The following is a 21,273-nucleotide window of genomic DNA, read 5'->3' on the forward strand; positions in this document are numbered from 1 at the left end:
AATCAATAACCAACAAAACATAAATCATGTGGAATGTGTACAACAGAGCCTAACATGCTTCCTGAAGTGGGTGTATAAGCCTTTAATGACCCACTTCACAAACTTCATCTTCCCATCAAGACAATGAAACTCTAGATACAGTCGTGGTAAAGAATACTGGGCAAAGGTAAGACAATGAGTAGTCAATTCAGGTTGGGGTGTTGGATGCCAGCGGCGCGGGAATGATTTTTGAAGTGTGGGGTCAAGGGTGTATCCTTTTAAATAGGGATGTGGGTGTAGGCACCAACAAATTGAGCCATGCTCCCTTTGCACATCATTGTACGGAGCAGCTAGGCTTTAACATTTGTTGAAACGCTATATTTGACCCCCCATGATTTATTTTGGGAGGTCAGTTGCCCTTCCTCCCATTCCCGCGCAATTAGATGCGAACACATTTTTGTTGTTGGTTTTTATTCAAATGCATTATACTTTAGCATTAAAATATATGCATCATTCCTCTCTTCGTTCATTGCTTTATTAAAATACTTTTAAACTTAAATTTATGTGATTAAATATACCCCAAATGTAGGCTCATATACCCTCTAATAAATTCGCAAGGCACAGCAGTAAACAGTATTCATATTCTATATACCGTTGATTACGCAGCTGTGACAAAGATCTACCTACCAAGATTGTAATAAACTTTGGTGTTAATGTCTAATGATGACGCAATTAATCCCACAACTACAATCAATCAACCCTAAGAATTTAATATTAAACCAATCAAAACTCATTTTGCATGCTTCATTTGAACCAAATGTCAAGCTAGAAAATGCTATGATGTTATACTACAGAACTAGATTTTAGAATTTATAATTTAGTAGACATAAAATGATCATTAGAATTGTTTACATTTTTGTATCAGTTGTAGGGTCTTCCACTATGAAATACAATTTACGCCTTATTATGCTTTGGATATTTGTTACAGAACTAAAAGAATTTGTTGGTCAATTTCAACTAAAGTCAACCAATTTATACCCTTATACAAAAACATCGCATCGCATCGGAGGTGACATCTGCAACCATGACACCAACCCATACTGGTATTTTAGCCCCACCAAATCTCACAATGAGCAAAGAAAATTAACCTATGTTTTTATATACAGTAATATAGTGTGTCCAGTTATGACTGATGGGCACTCACTAGAAGTGTAAACTTGTTTGGGACACCAACAATACAATACAGATAACACTGCCATTCACATATAGTTATGAAAATATGGTTTTTACTAGAATTTTAATAAATTTAAGTACTGAAAACTGTATTAAAGTCATATACCATAGTGGCAAACCAGTGACCCTCTTCATTACAGGGTTGTATCACCCCATTAATCTACTATTAATAAATTGTTTTAAAAAATGAAGAGACAGACAGGAAGAAATGTGATCTAAAACTAATTAGAAGAGTAAAAGAATACCATTAAACATATAGCCAGATCTCATTTCCTATTTGTTGAGCCAATGAAATCAATGCGGCTATGACATCATTGTAATTCTGTCAACGTTTGGTACTTCTTACCCTAGTTAACTATAAAGGCAGATGGTTGCTTTTATATCTATACCTACAACTATTTTGTCAAAATACATGAATCATGATGCTGGGCTGATGGATGTTCACTTGAAACTAATTGAAGTCATAACAACAATAATAGTACGAAAACTATTTTGGAATATTATGATTTAGTATTTTCAGTACAGGTAAGTAATTTGAACAAATTGTCTGGTGAAATTCACAATTTAAATTAGGTTCTTTTAAGAGTACACTTACTTAATTATTTTGATACTTATTTTAAAACATTTTTTTCAATGTTGAAAGTTCGTAGTTGGTCAATTTCTTGTAGTTTTAATTGGTCATAATTAATTTGTCTGTTTTGTGTTGACCAACACCTGTTTGGTTTTTGCCTTGCCTTTTATACTCTGTTTTGTATATGGCATAAATTTGTTTTGTTTTTATTACGGTATAAAAAAAAATTAAAGTAAATTAAAAAAAATAATAATATACATGATTATAAATTTAGTAGCTCTAATAACAACAGTAATAATGGAGGAGAAAGAGGAGAGGAGGATGAATGAGAAGGATTGGAGGGGAAAGAGTGGTTCATTGGTAACTAGGATGAAATTTCTTGTTTCATTTGTTTTTATATTTATTATCAATGGCTGATTTGAAATACTCTTGGTTGAATCTGGTGTATCATAAAGTGTTAATATGTTTTTTAATTGTTTCTTACTATATGTCGATGATATCATTTTATTGTATTACTTTTAATCCATTATTTGCTACTTGAAATATGGTTAGGTAACTGTTACTGCTTTAAATATTTTGGTTACCTTTAAATGTCTAAACATTCATATTAGTTATTACATTGCGATTTTTATACATACTTTCAGGAAACAATAGAGTATTAAAAGGAACACCCTTTTGCATACAATACAACTTAGTATCTTTTAACGATTGCTTCCTTGTATAAGTACACTACAATTTAGGAACATTAGGGTTAGATTTACCAAAATTGTTGAGCAAAAAATCCTCATATCATGTTTTAAGTAAATTATTTTTCAAAAAATCTAAGCAAATATTTTTCACATATTTTTAGTCTATAGTTCACTATGTCGGTCTGTCTGTCTGTCTGTCGGTCCGGTATCACTATGCGTTTTAGCACGCGACTTATGGCTGTTGGCCTTGTTTTCATAATACTGAGATTCTATAAGATGAAAAGAACTGCTTGGAAAAGTACTTCTTAAATATCAAAACTATAAATGCTATCCTGGTCTTCCATTTCATCACATTGAAAAAAAGTTATTTTTTAGAATCGAGCATGGCAATCTCTCATTTACAGTGAGAGTTCCATATGTTTATAAAAAACTAACAATATTACAATTTTAAAATCATCTAGCTCTTGTTGCAGTGTCAAGACTTCATATATATTAGTAGGCCTATGTATTTGTACTATAAAATAAATAAATCTAAATTGTATTAAAGAATTAACAAGTTTTCAATCTGAAAGAAGCATGATAGAATAGAAATAGAAAACTGCAATTTATCATATAAAAGTATTTATGAAACAGAATATAGTGTCATAATATTTTCATGGCAGTAATAGCAGCAGCACGCAAGGTTAAATTCTTCACTCTTTTTCAAGATAATTCCAGACACGTGGCTATGAAATTGAAGCCGATTTTTCAAGCTGAGTTACCAACTGTTTTGATAGAGCCGACTTTATCTCAGGCCATAAAAAAAGCACCTAGGGGGACCGCCAAGTACAATTCATCATGACATGAGTCCTAGAAACTATTTAATTTGCAGAATCTGCTAATTTAGCATAGCACAGATCCTTATTAAAATATTTCATCCATTAAAACACTGGAATTTAATTTTTGTAGTTCTTGACACTATTGAATTAACTGATTTAGGAATCAAGAATGGATGTAATTCCAAATTATAATATGGTTTATTAATTTTACTTAACAGTTATAAAGCCTATTTTCCCAACGAATCCAGTACATATTAATAAATGCATCATAAAACAATTAAAAAACATCACCCATAACACAACACAGTGTTAATACATTATTAATATCTGTGTGGTCCTAACATTAGTAAAGTATGTTAATGTAAACACTTGAAACAGAATGAGGAAGATAATGTGTCTGTTTACATCATTTAATTAATATAATGGGAAATAAAGATAAAAACATTGACATACCAATAACAACATTTTCTTTTCCATTTTTTTTTTCTGAATGGAAGCATGATACTACTGACATCCTAACATAAGGGACACATGTAAAATTCGTATTAGAAACATATTATAAGTACTTAAAATGGAGTCTTGTATAGGTAAAAAGAAACAATGAACAACATACAAATTATGATACTGTAAATGACTGTCTATTTACATAGATATATTAAATGTGACATACCTTACACAGAGATGTATACATTGCAAAAGATACCTTAGTATTAGTGTTGGAATTTGCAATAAATCAGGACCAAGTGCATTGTTGAGTAGAATAGTTATTGTTAAACATTATTCTGCAACACAAAAGTTATACATTTGATTTAACAGCAAAAGTTATACACTCTTGCATATTTTGAAAATAGATTTAATAAATTAATATTATGTTTGTGTTTAATTGATTAAATCAGTGGTGGTCATTTCAAGATCACCTCTCTATATTTACACTTACACAATTTAGTATTTACATTTATAATGATATTTGCACAAGGGTAACCTGTTTTAACTGACTTTGCCCTTTTGTACACAACACAAATTAACACTATACCAGTGTGGAATAACATTGTTAGAGGTGCATACAATCCGTAGTGTAGTAAAGTCATTAGTCTACTAGATTCCCCCACATTCTTGGTGCCATTAAATGAATACAAATCAGTTTTCCCAGATGACAGAAACTGTCTGTATCAGTGAAACTCACAACTCATCAAACATTATATCAGGAAGTGTTACAAAGTTCAGATATTTTGCCGTTTCAATGTGATTACAAAAGCATAATAGCTACATATTCTGGTGCCTGGATTATATTTGAGGAAGTTTTTAAATTAATTATTATTGACATGGATGTACTATCGCTTATATGCCAAACAAAACCTGATATTGTTATAAGAATATTTGGTGGCAAAAGATATAGGTAAGACAAGCATGTATTTTCCATACACATCCAGGCTATTGAAAACTCTTAGCAGAGTGATTATACTGTATACATAGTAAAAAGTATTACTGAGTTGCTTATCATATGACTTCAATATGAGTAAAAATAAGTAAGATATGAATACATTCAATAATGGCAATTTTAATGTTTGCAGAGATTGTTCGAAGAAAATGTAGCATGTAAACAATTTAATTACTAACATTTTTTTTTTATTATTATTATTATTTTTTTAACCTTTTGTCATAGACCACCATATTCAACAGAGCGCAACTCGCTTATCTGTGATCGATTTTCTTTTAATTTTTAATACATTCTACCTCAACCAATTATGTTACTTATGAGTTGCCAATATTTTCTTTTGGATGACGTCATCACGTCTTAAAATTTAAATAACGGTGGTTACGTAATTTTACCTACAACGTATATTTGAATACCTTACAGCTCTTCTGAATTAAAGTTGACCTTGATAATTATAAATTATTATGAGAGCTGGTTAAATGTAGATATGAATTCATATAAAAATTAAGCCTATCGAATCTTGTGATGTTATCATATGGCCAGTTGAAGTTAAAAAGCAATTTTTTCATCTCTTTCGTCAAAGTTACTACAAATTTTTAAAGAGTGCGCACCACGCTTCTACGTACCAAATTTTCTTCAAATTGTTATATTTTATTGCTCAATTCATTATCTTTCGATATTGGTATCCACAAGTTTATTTTGATAATGTCATCAGTGCCAAAAAATTAGATCATGATGTGTGTCCGTAATTTCACTAATGCTACACTGTATATAGATATACAGTATCTGTTCATAATGTATATGGCATATAATAGGCACAACTCAGCACTATAAGGGTATAATAGGATGGCATACATCAACATTTTCCGATCGTATGTTAACGTACGTGCATGTTTAAAAAATATTAATGTCAATAAAATGATAAAAATGATCACCTATAATTCGTCAAAGTGACGAATTAAATTCTAGTTATAAATTAACTTTTTACTGAAGACATGAATGTATTTAACATCATGTGTAGTTTAATTTATAACCTGAACAATTGTTTCCAAAACGATTTTGGAATTTGTCTTACAAAAACAAATTTTGAAAAAACGTCAACTAATAAGTAATTAACTAATAACAGCAATTGTATAAAGGGCGCCACTGACATATCATTTCATTGAACAAACTCATATGTTTCAACCCACAAACTTATTTTTAATTGACACGTGTCTTTCATTAATTAAAGGTCTAATGATTGTAGGAGGCTAGCTTCAGAAGGTAACTTGGCTTTGCTTTCACACAGTGCCACAGAAGGTCGGAGAAATGTAAGGAAAACAGCACTAGGAGTCGATACAGATGTAGGCCTATGTAGGCTCACAGAATTCAGTGGACGACAAATTTGTAAAACAGGTATGATTTCATTAATTGATATTACTTTAAACTTTATTTTATATAATAAAAATGTGCCAGTACAGTACAGCTATGAATTACTACTACTACTCCTTCCCACACATAACCCTTCATAGCCTAAGTGTGGGGCATTTTTTTAAAGTCATTTTTAGCGATACTGTACATGTTAACAAAAAAACTAGTGTATTGCAATATAAAGTAAAATGAATGACAAATTAATCGACAATAAATTTTTATCAATCTCAAACATATTTGAAATTAATAAGAGAACAGTTTTTTTATATATTAATTTTAACATTCTCAATCACTTCTACAGATGATATTGGCTTAAATGGGACTGAATTAAAAGAGAAGGAATATCCCACAACTGAACAGTGTCATTGTCCTATTAATAGTGTTATTGACTCCCAGACAGAGTCTTCTGAGATATGTCATAATCGTTGGATGCCAAACAGCGTGACTGACAATGAAAATATCCCAACTGCTCATTCTAACACAAAAGCAGAAATTAACAGAGAGTGCAAGAGTACGAAAGCAGTGAAGCGTGGATCAGGCCTAAGCAATGAAACATGCATAAATGCAGATACAAAAATGCAAAAAGATGAGGAGGCGTATTCAAATTCCATTAAACCTGATCTACATATAGCAATGAACAGCGAATGTTACGAGGATTTAGAAAGTAAAAAAATTATGGATGCAATAACAATAAAAGATGAGGCACCATCATCTTTATCTAAACTGCCTACTGGTATCAAAGTTACAGAAAAATCTCTTGCACCTATAGGAACGAAAATGGATGAGTGCAAGAAGGATCACGGAACAATTACCAGTCCTCCAAAGTGTGAAAAAAACAGTGAAAAAACTCAAGATGCAATATTAGGAAGCGCACATAAGAATAGTGTAACAGAAACAGGGTTCTTATATACTGAACCTAATGGTTACTCAAATTCAATGCCAAATGTGAGTGACCATTTTATTACAGAAACAAATTTGAAGGAAGTTGAAGTTCGCGAGAAATGCCAAACAGAATCTAATGTTATTGCAAGCAATGACAAACATATAGGAAATTCAAAACTACCTAGGAATAACTCTAGCATAGAAGATATTAAAAGTGTTGGAATTTCCGATCAAAGGAGTAAAATTAAGGCAACAGATGATGCAAATGCTATGAAACAAAGTATAGGCTTTCATGGCAACACGAAAGAAAATGAGGACGTAGGAGAAGGAAAAAAATGTAATATGGATGAAGAAAATAACAACTTAACAGAAACAATTCCTCTATGTATATATAAGCTTTCAGATTGTATAAAAATTTGTGAACATGAACCTGTTATGTTGAATTGTAAGTTTACAGGACATCCGCAGCCTAGGGTCAGATGGTTACGTGAAGGAAATGAAATACGTAACGACGGCGAGTATATTCTTGATGAAAGTGATGATGGAAATTATTTGTTGATAATATCACAACCTACCGTTCATCATTCTGGAAATTATGTATGTATTGCTGAAAATACTGTAGGGTCAGCACAGACGATATGTTCATTAACAGTATCCAAACAAGGTGAGTATATTTGTCGTTATGTCATCATTAGACAGGATATCTACAAAGAAGGACAAAAATAATACAACTATTAGGTGGGCTGCTTAATAATACGGAGTTGATTAAGGGATTTTATGTCATTGGAGTCAACCAAAACTGTGGTGAGAAATCAAGTGAAGAAACTCATTCCAATGTTTCTGCATAATGAATTAACATGACGTAATAGTAGGTTTTAGGTCTTATGTCGGCACAAATTGAACGCTCCCTAATTTCATAGAAAGCATACATGAGGAAACAAGAAATATCTCATTATTTCACGTATACAAATTGATATATTACATAATTATTTTTAAATCAACAATATTATACTGAAAATTCATGCATTTTTGTAAACCATAATTTGTGAGCAATTTTCACAATAATAATAATAATAATAATAATAATAATAATAATAATAATAATAACAATTAAAAATAATAATATATTATGTTTGGTAATAATTATCTGTAGCTTTCACTATAATACTTTTGGGTTATGTCCTCTAAATCCTGTTACTGTAAAACAACTGCACAAAAAAGACCTATACTTGTCTAATGATTTGAAAAACTTAAAATAATAAATAAGCTTTAAAATATCATCAACAACTTAACACTTTGAATAGCTCTTTGTGCAATAACTTAAAAGACAATTTAGAATATGAAATCAGGCAAAGTCTAATCTCATAAAAGATGTTATGAATATGAAACTGTTGCAAAATTGTTGTGTTATTGGTTGTCAGACAACCATTAAATTATAAATATTACATTGTTGTTAATACTGATTTCTATTCATTTTCTTTAGCAACTTTCTCCACTCCAGACATGGAGGAACAGAAGGAATGCCGAAGGGCTGAAGAGAATTGTAAGTTATACATATTTTTAATTATTCCTTTTCAAAATATTTATTTATCAATTATGTGTGTTTAACTACTAATTTTAATGTTTCTTATTAAAATGTAAATGAGCATAAAAATATGTATTTTTACATATATGTGGGGTATTTACCAATTACACTTAAGTAAGATATTTCACTTAAATAAATATTTAAGAATTTCCTTTAAGTAGTATTTACTTACTAACATTTTTAAATTTTAAAGGTAAGTGTTACCCTTAACAATATGTATGTAACTATAAATAGTCTCTATATATGAAAACATCTGTTTTATATCTCAGGTGACACACCAGCCTTTGAAAGTACCCCAGAAGATGTTTACGTTTTGCAAGGAGAGAGTGCCACTCTTACATGTAAGGTCTTAAACAAACATCTGCCTCTTATCACATGGCTCCGGGATCATGATGTTATTGCAAACGGTGGACGATTTCAAACGTATACAACCGTAGATGGGACATGTTGCCTGCAGATAGATGATGTTGATTACGACGATATTGGGGAGTACAAATGCTTGGCTGTTAATTCTGGAGGCGTTAAACAAATTACAGCATATTTAGAAATTGCAGGTTAGTGCAAATTATACATACCATACCATTACGATATTTACAAAAATTGTTAAACTTTATAGGTATAGGTCAGAACACAACTGTGTAGACTACTGGCTGCAACATTAATGAGTATGTTTCCAGACGTGTTTGATCCAAACATGACCGGAAAATAATGTGAAGCACTATAAAAGACATATATGACACTTGACTCTCATACAGAAACGATAAGGAGGCGTGGAAAGGAACCACATAATACCAAGGCTTAGTACAATGAGCTCCTAACAGCTCATTCCCCTATGTGCAATCACCTTTATCATACTAAGCTATCCGTCTACTACTCGATCTATCTCCCACTACACATCTCTCTCCTCATCACTTTTCCAGTGCTAAGACTCTCCCCTTCCATGAACGATACCTCTTTCAGCTTGCTTGTCTATCTTTCAAAGCTCTACATCACTCTGCTTCTCTTACTATCTGTCAGCTTTTAACTAAAGTAACTTCCAATGGCCGTATGAACACTAGGCAAATTACTAAAGGAGATCTTCTTATCCCTCATCCTTACCTTGAAATCTTTAAACTTTCTTTTAGTTTCAATGCTCCTTCTTTCTTTAATTCTCTACCTTTAAGCATTCGTAACTCTTACAATTTCTCCTCCTTTAAATCTCTTTTGAAAAAACACCTGTTTCTCTCTCTCTGATTTTATTTCTTTTTTTCCTTCTTTCATTGTTGGCATTCTGTTTATTTATATATATATATATATATATATATTTATTTTTTATATCTTTGTTAATTTTGTGTTTTTATAGTTTATTTTGTATTTACTGTTTGTTTGAGGGTCCCTAATGATCAGCTGATGCTGGATGGACCACCCTCATAAAATATTGTTGAAATAAAAAATAAAAATAAATAAAAAATGGCAAATATGATATTGATAGATAATAATATGTATGTATATATGTATGTATAATATAAATAGTAATATTAACTAGATGATAATAGATAATAATGATGACAATACAATTATGTTGAAGATAATAATAGTAGTGGTGACGATGATGACATTGATGACAACCATATTAGCACTAACTTAAAATTATATTATGAGCTTAAATATTAAGACAGTTAATGATAATATCAATATCTACTTTAAAGAAACACCAATGATAAATCAAGCATTGGCAACCCAGTACACACTTGAAGGGCAAAAAGTACAACTTGACTGCGAAATTGAAGGAATTCCAGAACCACATATTTCCTGGTACAAAGATGGTGTTTTAATTACTAAATCAGATCGACACAGACAATCTGTAACGAAATATGATGTGTATTCGCTATCAATTTATCATTTTGAACCAAGTGATGTTGGGGAATACAGCATACATGCTAGCAATATGGCAGGGAGAACGTCATGCTCGGCTTTAGTTCAACTAAAAGGTAAATAAAAAAGAACCCCTTCAGAACAAAAATCAATGGTCATGTGAATTCATCTTATAAAACAGAACAAAAATTATGATATAAACCGGAATAAAAATCACGTAGAGACTAAGAATTTAGTTTTTATTAAGACTACTGTATATCATTGACTGGTTTTAAATATTTATGTTACAGATGGAAATAATGTAATTATTAAGAAAAACGAAGATCTCGAAGATCACTACAATGTGTTAGAAGAACTTGGCAGGTTAGTAAAATTACATCAAACAAATAAATAAATATTAATATTTTCGAATGCGAAAATTGTGTATTTTTAACATTTAAATGTAAAAACAATACCATCTGATTTCAATGTAAAATAATATGAAATGAAAATTAGGGGGTAAGATTATACTTGGGTTGGATTGATTTACTAAGTATCTAAATTTAGCTTAAATTAGGGGTGGGATTATATTTTAGCATGGGATTATACTCAGTCATATATGGTATTTATCTTATTGCAAGTTTCCATTACCTTACTTAGAGGAGCATTTGGAATAACAAAACGGTGCATTTCATTTGATGGGAATAAAACGTATGCAGCTAAAATTATCAGGATACGAAATGGGAACAAAGACGATATTTATAGGGAAATCGATATTATGTCATGTCTGGATCATCAGAGACTAATCAAGTTGTATGATGCTTATGAAACTAGAGGTGAAATCACAATGGTAATGGAAATGTATCCTTTAAAACATTCATTTATCTTATGTACAAAATCATTTTGGTTTGAATAAATAAATATTAGATCGTATACATATTTGCATTTGATTAATGAATAACACTTATTACTAAATTAGAATACATATACCATAATTAAACTTACGTCATATCAAAATCTTCTGATATGTCTCCCTCTATAGGTTAAGATAATCTTTAATATGCCTCAAGCTAAAAAGTTTTTTCCTAATTCAAATCATTTAATGTTTTTTATTTGTATTGTAATTTCATAGGATGATGTACATGTCTCATTATAAGTCTATTAATTTAAAATAGCAATAATAATCATTATGTTATGAAAACTACAAATTAATTGAATATAATACAAAAACATGTAAAATTACAGACATAAAATCTAAACTGATCAGTGATGTACTAATTTTTAAATGGAATTTTAAAACAAGGAGAATGATAAAAAGTCGCACCAACCAAGATTCGAACCTGGAATTTTCTGCTTGATATGCAAACATCCTACTATTAGACCACTTTTCATGATATTGTTCAAAACAGTAGCAAATGTTTTATTTTCAAGTTTACACTACTATAAGCAATCATAAACTAACCCTGCCGGAAGACATAATCCTTATTGATAGGAATAAAACATGTTCTGGCTTCTAGAACAATAGGCCTAGCCTACAGGTCATGAGAATGTGTAAATCTCACCAAACTAGGATATGATTTTCAACTTAAAAACATTTAAATCAAAATGCAATAGCTGTAATTAAGTAATATTGACAATATTATTCATAATGTTTACTTCTATTATTAAATGATACTGTTTTTTTTGTTTGGTAGACCTAATTCCTACAGGGGTTGTATTCTCCTAATACAATAATAATTATTATAATTCATTACTTCCATTCTAATCCTATATTACTGTAAATATAATGAATAAATATAAAATCTATGTCATAGCATCATAACCAATATTCATACAGATTTGTTATTATAATACTCTATTGTGCTTGTAAGTAAGGACAGCATGATTCTACAGTGTTGTATAACAATATAGATTAAGCTCATATCCTGTACTGTTTACATACAGGATACTTGAAACACACCCACTGATAACACCCCTTCATAACGAATGGTACAGTCTGGTCGTCAGATCAAAAAACCATTTGATAATCTGTATGGTGGTAATCAAAGGCAAAGTTAAACTTTTTTCGACTGATTGGAATCAGAGAATGGTGATTTAATAGGCATAATATTTATATATTGTTGGTGTGCATATGGCATGCTTGTTCTCAATGGATTGTCTGTCACATTTATTATAGGATTTTAATGAAGGGTTACGTGTTTTCAAAAACATGGAAGATTTAGAAAGGTACGTAAACTTCACAGTTCATACAAAGGTGGGACTTACTGATTTAAATAAAGATTAGATTTGATTTGGATTGTTTTAATCAGGTATAACTCTGCTTATAGAATTGTTTCATTTCATACCAAATTTTCACCACATTATTCATAATATTATTCATAATAATACTCTATAGGCCTACAGCAGAGAAGTATTCTTTTAAATTAAAATAAGTTTTGTTATGTGGTCTTTTTTTCATTTCATTACAACTGGGGCAATTATACTACTATTAGAAGAGAAGTTTTGTTTTTACTTTCAAGAATAATTCCACATATTTGTATGTAGTTGATAGTAGCACAATTTAGTGTGCATCTCATAGTGTTCCTTCCTGTTGTTTTTAGAGAACAAATATTACATCTTTTTTCTGTTCAAGACCATATGCAATTTAGTAAAAGCTTGTCTGCAAAATTGCTCTATAAAACAGAATTAAACAACGAGATGTGTGACAATAGACAGGCACCAGTGAATGTTTCGTGCCAAGTCTAAATTTTATAGTCCTATTCAACCTATGAGTCATGAGCTAACAACCACCTGATCATGCTACATTTGTAACCCCACCAAACAAACAGTAGCCTAAAAGACCTCCATGTTCTAATTAAACAGTAACCTACAAACACAGTTTACCTGGTCGACATAACAATCGTAAACAATGAAGCCCTATAACAATGAACACTTTTTGGAATTTGTTAAGCCTCCCTAGTGGGATCTTGGGTCTTTTGTACCCCACTACAGAATACCTTTAAAACACATTGGAAATGAACAAGTAAATATTAGCACAGTACAGTATACAAATAAAACCAATAAACACAATTGTATACTCCTATACCTAATATGTACAATTTAGTACATGCCTAAAAAATGCATTACTTTGATCAGAGTGTTGTTTACATATGTATGTTTATAATGCATAAACTATAATAAATATAAGTACAATATATCTTATTAGTCTTGAACCAGGTCAATATACAGGTAAAAGTGCTGAATGAAAGTTCAGAGCAAAATAGAATAAATTGACTAAAACTTTTTTATTTTAATTCACTATGGGCTGTTTCATGAGGGTTTGCGGGTGCATAGCTCAGAATGTTGAGTTCTGTATGTTCAATCTCTATCAGTATATATTCTGTTACACGAGACTCACTAGGGTGAGGAGATCATATTTTACGAGACATGTACACTTCAAATATTATTAGTGTCAAGGTGGAAATGCTATATTTTTTTTATTACTGAATCCAATGTATAGTGTCTGCCCTTGAAATTGGAAAAAAAAAACAAGCAATACACAAAATCATGAACAAATAATAACAGAATATTCATTAAAATTTTCTTGACCTGCAATTAACAGTGTGACTGGTGGTGAATTATTTGAGAGAATCATAGACCAGGAATCATTCACCGAAGACAGAGCAGCCTTCTTTATACGACAAGTTCTTGAAGGTCTACAGTACATGCACAAGAAAGGTGTTGTCCATCTCGATCTGAAGGTAAGAATCCAGGATGAAATGAGAAATAGAACATTTAAATTGGGACACCCCTATTCAGGGGACACTTTCTCACAAAACAAACAAGGAATATTAAAACTACAGTAAACACCTTTTTAAGGGACACACCTTTTGAGAGGACACTTTGTCCAAAAAGTGTCCTGTAACGGTGGTGTTTTAGGTGTATACGTTACTATAGTCTCAGCGGCAGGAGGTTGTCACACAGTCACAGAATGTAAATTCAAAATACAATCAGTAACTACTATACTTCTATAAAAAGACTACCAGCTTTTCTCTCATTTACAAAATCAAATAGAGAGTAAGAATAGGAACAAAAGAAAATATCAAAGAATAACCAAAGATCATAAAGGCTTCAACTTCCACTTTCATATGATTCAGCATTTTTGTTTTTTAATTGTCTATAAAAATATTTTGGCTCCCCAGTATAAAGAATAAAGAAATACAAATCCTCAAAATCAGTATAATACAAAATTATACTAATTTCTAAAGACAATGTATTGCTCTACTAGTTTCCTTTATTGTAAAGTATAAGTATATTTGTCTTAGATGAAATGATTAAAACTGATAGATTAAAATAATACAAAGGAAAGTATAATGAATCATCAAGAAATGATGCTCTTTTGGTCTACCTTTCATTCACGCTTCATTTTGTGAAAAACAGTAAATGAAAAAAATTAATAAAAGATGCATTTAAAAATGTTTACAAATTTACAACAATTTGAACTAGTTGAACACAATGAAAAAGAATATCCTTCAAAATAAAAAATAATGTGTTTATCATATTATTGCTCAAAACAAAACTAAAATGATTATGGTTCTATGATAAGGGATTTTATTATTGTCTTATTTTGTCCTTGACTGAATATCAGTGAATCAATTACTAATTTCTGGTATTGTTTGACCGATTTAGGTTAATTACCTATTTTATTACTTATTTTTCCTTTCTGTTTATATCATATTGTACACTCATTCAAGCTTGAATGATTGTAAAGGTGAGTCTCGTATTCATTTTGAACATAATATGAGAATGAGCTGTTTGTACTAAGGCTCAGCGTTATGTAGTAGGGTGGCCTCCTTTCCTTTTCCAGCTTATCCTCCCTACTATTTTCAACCAGGTACTCATTTTACAGTTTACTTGTTTACTTGTTTACTTGTTTCCCGTACACTTTCGTCTACGGGATCGAGGCGAAGCACTCAGTGCTTAAAAGCCCCTCTTAGCAATAAAATCATATTCTATATAGGGTGAAAACTTCAGCGGGTGGTTAGACCATGCGACGTTAAGTTTTGCTTTGAACGAGTTCACCGTAGCACATGAAACTACATCCGTAGGCAGAGCATTCCATAAGAGAATAACTCTCCTGGAGAACGTGTCCCTCCTAATATTAAGACGAGAGCTTTTAAACTTGAGTTTATATGTGTGTCCACGGGTCCGAGATTCTAGATCAAATTCAAAAAATGTGTTGATCGAGATACGATCGAAACCCTTAACAATCCTAAAAACTTGGATAATATCCGCTCTCTGCCTTCGATATCTCATAGTAGGAGTGGACTGGGAGTGGACTGGGAGTTGTCGGAAATTGAACCCGGGTTTCTCTGTAAGACAATCAAGTATCCTAACCACTCGGCTGCCCAAAATGTTTCTACGAGGTTAATACACCAAAAAACATTCACCAACTTTTGACCTGTTCAATGCACAATATTATTAAATAACGTTGTAGGTATTTACACTTCCTGTAAATCCAATTACAAACAAATGATAACAACCAATGAACACTTGATATATAATTCCATGCATGATTATTTTTCTATTATTATATTTCAGCCGGAAAATATTCTTCTAGAGTCCGGAAACCGAGATGACATTAAGTTGATAGATTTTGGATTAGCACAGAAATTACTTCCAGGGAAAAATATCACATGCAAAAAAGGAACCCCGGAATTCGTTGCACCAGAGCTTGTGAAGCAGCAACCAGTTACAAAAGAGAGTGACGTGTGGAGTGTTGGAGTTATTGCATATATATTGTAAGTATGCAAGTAGAATACGAATATTACTAAAATAGAAATTATAGTAAGATACTATTAGTAAAGTCAGGTTGGTTTTTATGTTTTCAAAAGAAAATTGAGTATGTCTGAGAGCTACACATTTACTACAGTATTCATCAAATAAACCTTTAAATAATATTGTTAAAATAAAATAAAATTATTATGTAAATAATTATAGTGGAAATATAACTAATATAAAAGGTGGTAGCATATTTAAAAAAAAATATGCTTACACTTACAGTACCTACTATTAACCATTACTAACATGCCCAATGAAAGGGATAAATATAATCTGTTTTCAATGATTCCAGATTACTTATTAATAGTACATTTTCAGTTTATCCTATGAAACATTAGTTTAAAAGGTTATAAGATTAAATTAGTAAGCCTAGATTATTGAAACTTACACACTTACACACAATACTATTTTGCTTCTGGCATAAACAGCGTTTTAAAAAGATATTTTGTTATGTTATTTTTTGATAAAAAAATTACGCTGAGGAGGACTGAAATAAAAAGGATAATTTAGAAGATAAGCAGCTATATTGGGGTTTAATTATTATTTATTATGACCATGCTTATTGGCATAATGTCTTAATAATATAATAATTTACTACTGTGTCTTAATTTTCTTTAGGCTTAGTGGATTATCACCATTTCTTGGAGATACAGATAGAGACACATTGTTGAAAGTTAAAAGTAGTGAATGGGATTTCGATGATGAAGTATGGGATACCATCTCAGACGATGCCAAAGAGTTTATATCTAAACTTCTAAAAGAAGAACCAAGGTAAATAAATTTTTATTGTGATGATGAGAACTTAATTTCAAAAGTAAATATTATGAGCAAAATAAGTCAAAGTTTGTTCTTGTTTCTATTTGCATTCATTTTTTCTTGTTTATAATAGAATTAAAGCTCTAGGTCAATCTCTATAAGCCACAATAAATTTACAACAAGCAACAATGTTGTTATAAGACCCTTTTACAGCCCACATGGTACTTAAAAGATTCATTCAAATACAAAAGATCAATAAGTAATTCCATTACCATTGAATTATTAATTCATATTTTCAGTGACAGACTGGCTACCGAAAAGTGTCTGCAACACAAATGGCTTAAGGTAAATTTGTTTAATTATTTTTTCTGAAGAAATGACCAAAAATCAATAAAATAGTCTAAATATTGCTTTATTTCATAAATATATAGCTTACCACTGTGAGGTGGCTCATATTAAAGTCTGCAAGCTAATGATTTTGAAAATGGTGTTTAGATAGCTTTGTACATTGTTTTGTTCAATTATTTCCAAGGTTGAAGAATTGAAATATGCAGAAAAAGAAAGAGCCAGGCTAAGCACGATTAGATTAAAAACTTTCAACTCTCGAAGAAAATGGCAGGCAAGTAATTTATATATTTACTTTATGTCCAAAGAGGTATCATAGCATGCATACTAAATCTGAAGATTAAAATATATACAATAAAATATATACAATAAAATATATACAATAAAATATATACAATAAAATATACTGTATAAGTCACACAACCCATAAAGAAAACAAAAGAAGATTGACAGAAATATTTCTTGTTATTGTATGTTTTAAAGAGTTATTAAGCCTAAAAATTCTTTTAATTCAACTGACCCACCTTTATCCTTTATATCAATACTATTCGTTTATCTCTTTTCAATATACAGAGAGCGTTGACAGCTGTAAAATCTGCTATTAGAATATGTCGTCTATCATCGCTAACAAGTATAAAAAATGGATCGGGAAAAAGTGCAAATACTACAGTAACCTGTACAGAAGAACCAATATTGGAAGGAGGAACAATTTCAAAATCAATTAATCAAACAGCAAAAACAGCGACAGAAGATGAAGATGTACCAAATAAGTCTACAACAAATCAAGAGAATTTGAAGACCGGAAAAGTTGCAGGAGTAATACGAGATATGGAAAGACGAATCTCTGAAACAGACCGTGGAGATTTTACAAATAACACTAAAGGTATTGATGAATACAGTAATGTTGCATGTCTAGAAAATGACTGCAGTGATGGGATACAAACAGATAACCGTTTGGAAAGTAGCAATTTACAAACAATTAACAAGGACATTCCTTCTGGTGATCTGAATGCATGCAACTGTAATGTTGAAAAAACTAACAAAGAGAGTACACTAGGTGAAGACACAAATTGTGTGCATGTGAAAAATGAAATTTTAGAGAATGAAAGTTGTGTCTCGCATGTGGACCATGTAGCAATAGAGGACACACAGTTTGTCTTGCATGGAAATTCAACAGAATCTAATAATGTAGAAAACTGTAATACACAACATAAAGAAGAAATTTCACAAATACCACTAACAATAAATGCTGAACCCAATACAGTTGTCATTAATGCATCAAATGACATAGGACGAACATTGTCATTAAAATTAGAATCTTCCCATATGGTGTCTGGTCTTACAATTGAATCTCCAGCTGTAATTTCCTCGGTCTCATCAGACACATTTGCATCAAATTGTGATGCTGTGACAACTCTTGTAGGGTTCTTTTCGGAGAATTCATCAGATTCTATAACAGAAGCACTTCCAAAGGCAGCAGCTGATTTGCAATATGGTTTATTAAACCAAGAGAAGGAACCAACTTTAAGTTACATTGATAGAAATGGAAATACAGGTAGACGAAATGGAGAGGGCAATTCTGTTGACAATCAAACAAGTAAAAGTAATGGAGAGAGCAGTGCTTTTGCCAGTCAAACGAGTAAAAGTAATGGAGAGAGCAGTGCTTTTGCCAGTCAAACAAGTAAAAGTAATGGAGAGAGCAGCGCTTTTGCCAGTCAAACGAGTAAAAGTAATGGAGAGAGCAGTGCTTTTGCCAGCCAAACGAGTAAAAGTAATGGAGAGAGAAATGTTTTGGCGAGCTATAGACATAAAAGTAGTGAAGAAATCAGTACAATTGCTAGTAGTAACAGTAGTGATAAGAGCACTGCTTTAGCCAGTCAAAGAAGTAAAAGTAATGGAGATATCAATGCTTTTGTTGATCAAGGTAATACCAATATGAGAAGACGTCGACTCATTAAGTCTTTGACAATTGATCAGCCAAATCTTGATAAACAAACATCCTGTGCTACACGTAGAAGGATTTACTCAGCCAATGATGAAATTGAACCAAATTCACAAGAAAGTCTTGATAGTGTTTTCACTGATACTCTTGATGATGCAACAACATCGAGGTCATCATCATCTTCAGATTCAACTTCACGTCAACTTCCTTCAACAAGACGAACATCAAAACTTTTCAGCATATCTGAAAATGAGGACAGTAAAAAAAAAGAGAATCCTAGCGAGGCAAATAGCCCACCATCGACAACAAATAAGTTAATAAAGCGGAGGTCGACATACCAGAAATGGTCACAAGAATCACAAGATTCAATTGATGTACCAATTAATAAAAAATCTGAAGAATTTTTTTCACAAATGAATACGGATATTATGGCTGCTGATGCTGATCGTCAATCAAAGTCAAAGAAACGTAGAACAGGTTTTGCATTTCAACCGGGGCAAGATTCAATCCCAGCAAACGCTTTCTTAAACACAAGTGAAGAAGAATCACCTAAAATGCTGTCAGTTGCTGCAGTGATGATGAAGTTGCATATGAACAGACAAACATCAAGGACACCGACAACAACCGATGAAACAGATAAAACAAAATCTACTGAAAGACCTAGTTCGAAAAAAATTACGCTTACTGGTCAACAAAGAGAGCTTTCTCCACAAGATATTGAAAACAATCTAGACTTTCTTACAATATCGGATGATGAAAATTTAAACTTTCCCACCATATACAAAATGTGGCAATTACAAAATAATAAATATGTCAATATGGTTGTTGGTGGTTTATTTGGACTTTTTCTTGGACTTTTATTTAGGTTTATAATATCTATTATAACTGACATTATCCTCTGAGGCTAAACCAGTTGATTCAAATCATTGATCAAGAGGAATTCAAGAAACATATTGAAGGCTTAACAGTTCAGCTTCAACCAAATATAAAATCAATGTAAAATATAGTTAGTACCTGTTGTTCTGTTCTTTTTTACAAATGGAAATCTACAAATCCCAACTTAATGCTTCTTTTAGTGGTAGTTTTTTATATTTTAAACAAGTGCATTTGTAACTGGACACTGTGGGCCAACTGAAGCGCCATCACAATATAAATACTTTTTATTATTAGAATAATATGATGAAATACTTTTCATCTAATATATTTAGAAAATAACAATTTGTTAGTTGTCAAAATTATTAAACATAATAAATTTATTAATCAGATATTTAAAACAATATATTTGTAATACTGTTGTAATTATATTATTTTGTAATATAAGACTACATAAATTCAATTAAATTGAAATATGTATTTTCATACACACTATGTTGCACTTACAAATTGATTTCTGATGATATATTATTTTAAATGCAATAATTTTGTTTTTAAATTTAAACTAAAAGGAGTATTAATACAAATTTGATTACACTTTTAAGCATTCCAATAATGTATACAGTTAATTAGTAATAGCTGTAGATAACTGCTAAATGCTCATTTTTGTTCATTTGTAAATTCAGTGTTTTTACTGCAAAATCACAATGTTTTTATTAATAAACCAGATTTATAAAATGCTTAGTAGGCATTATCAATAATTAATAATTAGAATATGGTATTCAATAATCAATTCACTTTTCTATTTTCATTATATTTTCATATCTTAAAGGCTACTATTAAAAATAGTATATCTACTGTACACAAAATACTGTTTACTATAACATTGTCATTCCACATATTGTATTTCTACTTCAGTGATAGTTGACAAACAGGATTATGAAAATAAAGCACGGTAAAGCCGCTTTTGTAGTGACACAAGTGATATGTCTACCTTCTTTTAATTGGTTTGGTCAAAGTTTAAGGTCAAAGTTCAAGGTCAAAATATGGAAGTGCTTTAAATGGCAACATCTGTTACACAACCATTGGGTTCAGTATTAGG

The 21,273-nt window shown here is 31.0% G+C and overlaps 1 protein-coding gene across 2 annotated transcripts; it reads left to right on the top strand.

Annotated features, from left to right (window-relative positions):
• Positions 1–1,581: 1,581 nt before the first annotated feature.
• On the top strand, positions 1,582–20,813 carry LOC144842365 (uncharacterized). Of its 2 annotated transcripts, XM_078698820.1 has the most exons (14): positions 1,582–1,737; positions 5,957–6,120; positions 6,437–7,681; positions 8,501–8,560; positions 8,872–9,156; positions 10,291–10,572; positions 10,747–10,819; positions 11,096–11,296; positions 14,037–14,175; positions 16,016–16,215; positions 16,874–17,026; positions 17,311–17,356; positions 17,544–17,634; positions 17,934–20,809. In XM_078698820.1, the coding sequence occupies exons 3-14, from the start codon at positions 6,565–6,567 to the stop codon at positions 20,198–20,200; spliced, it is 4,914 nt and encodes a 1,637-aa protein (XP_078554946.1). In that variant the 5' UTR covers positions 1,582–1,737; positions 5,957–6,120; positions 6,437–6,564; the 3' UTR covers positions 20,201–20,809. The 2 variants fall into 2 exon arrangements, with proteins under 2 accessions (XP_078554946.1, XP_078554952.1); XM_078698826.1 differs by lacking the exon at positions 1,582–1,737 and having other exon boundaries at positions 5,967–6,120; positions 17,934–20,813.
• The last annotated feature ends 460 nt before the right edge of the window (positions 20,814–21,273 follow it).

This window comes from Antedon bifida, chromosome 1 (genome assembly GCF_963402885.1).
Source record: "Antedon bifida chromosome 1, ecAntBifi1.1, whole genome shotgun sequence".
Classification (NCBI taxonomy): Eukaryota; Metazoa; Echinodermata; class Crinoidea; order Comatulida; family Antedonidae; genus Antedon; species Antedon bifida.

Coding starts and splice junctions, on each gene's coding strand:
- LOC144842365 (XM_078698820.1), top strand. CDS start 6,565: ATGCCAAACAGCGTGACTGACAATGAAAATATCCCAACTGCTCATTCT. Junction 10,573..10,746: donor GGCTTTAGTTCAACTAAAAG/GTAAATAAAAAA, acceptor TTTATGTTACAG/ATGGAAATAATGTAATTATT. Junction 17,357..17,543: donor TGCAACACAAATGGCTTAAG/GTAAATTTGTTT, acceptor ATTATTTCCAAG/GTTGAAGAATTGAAATATGC.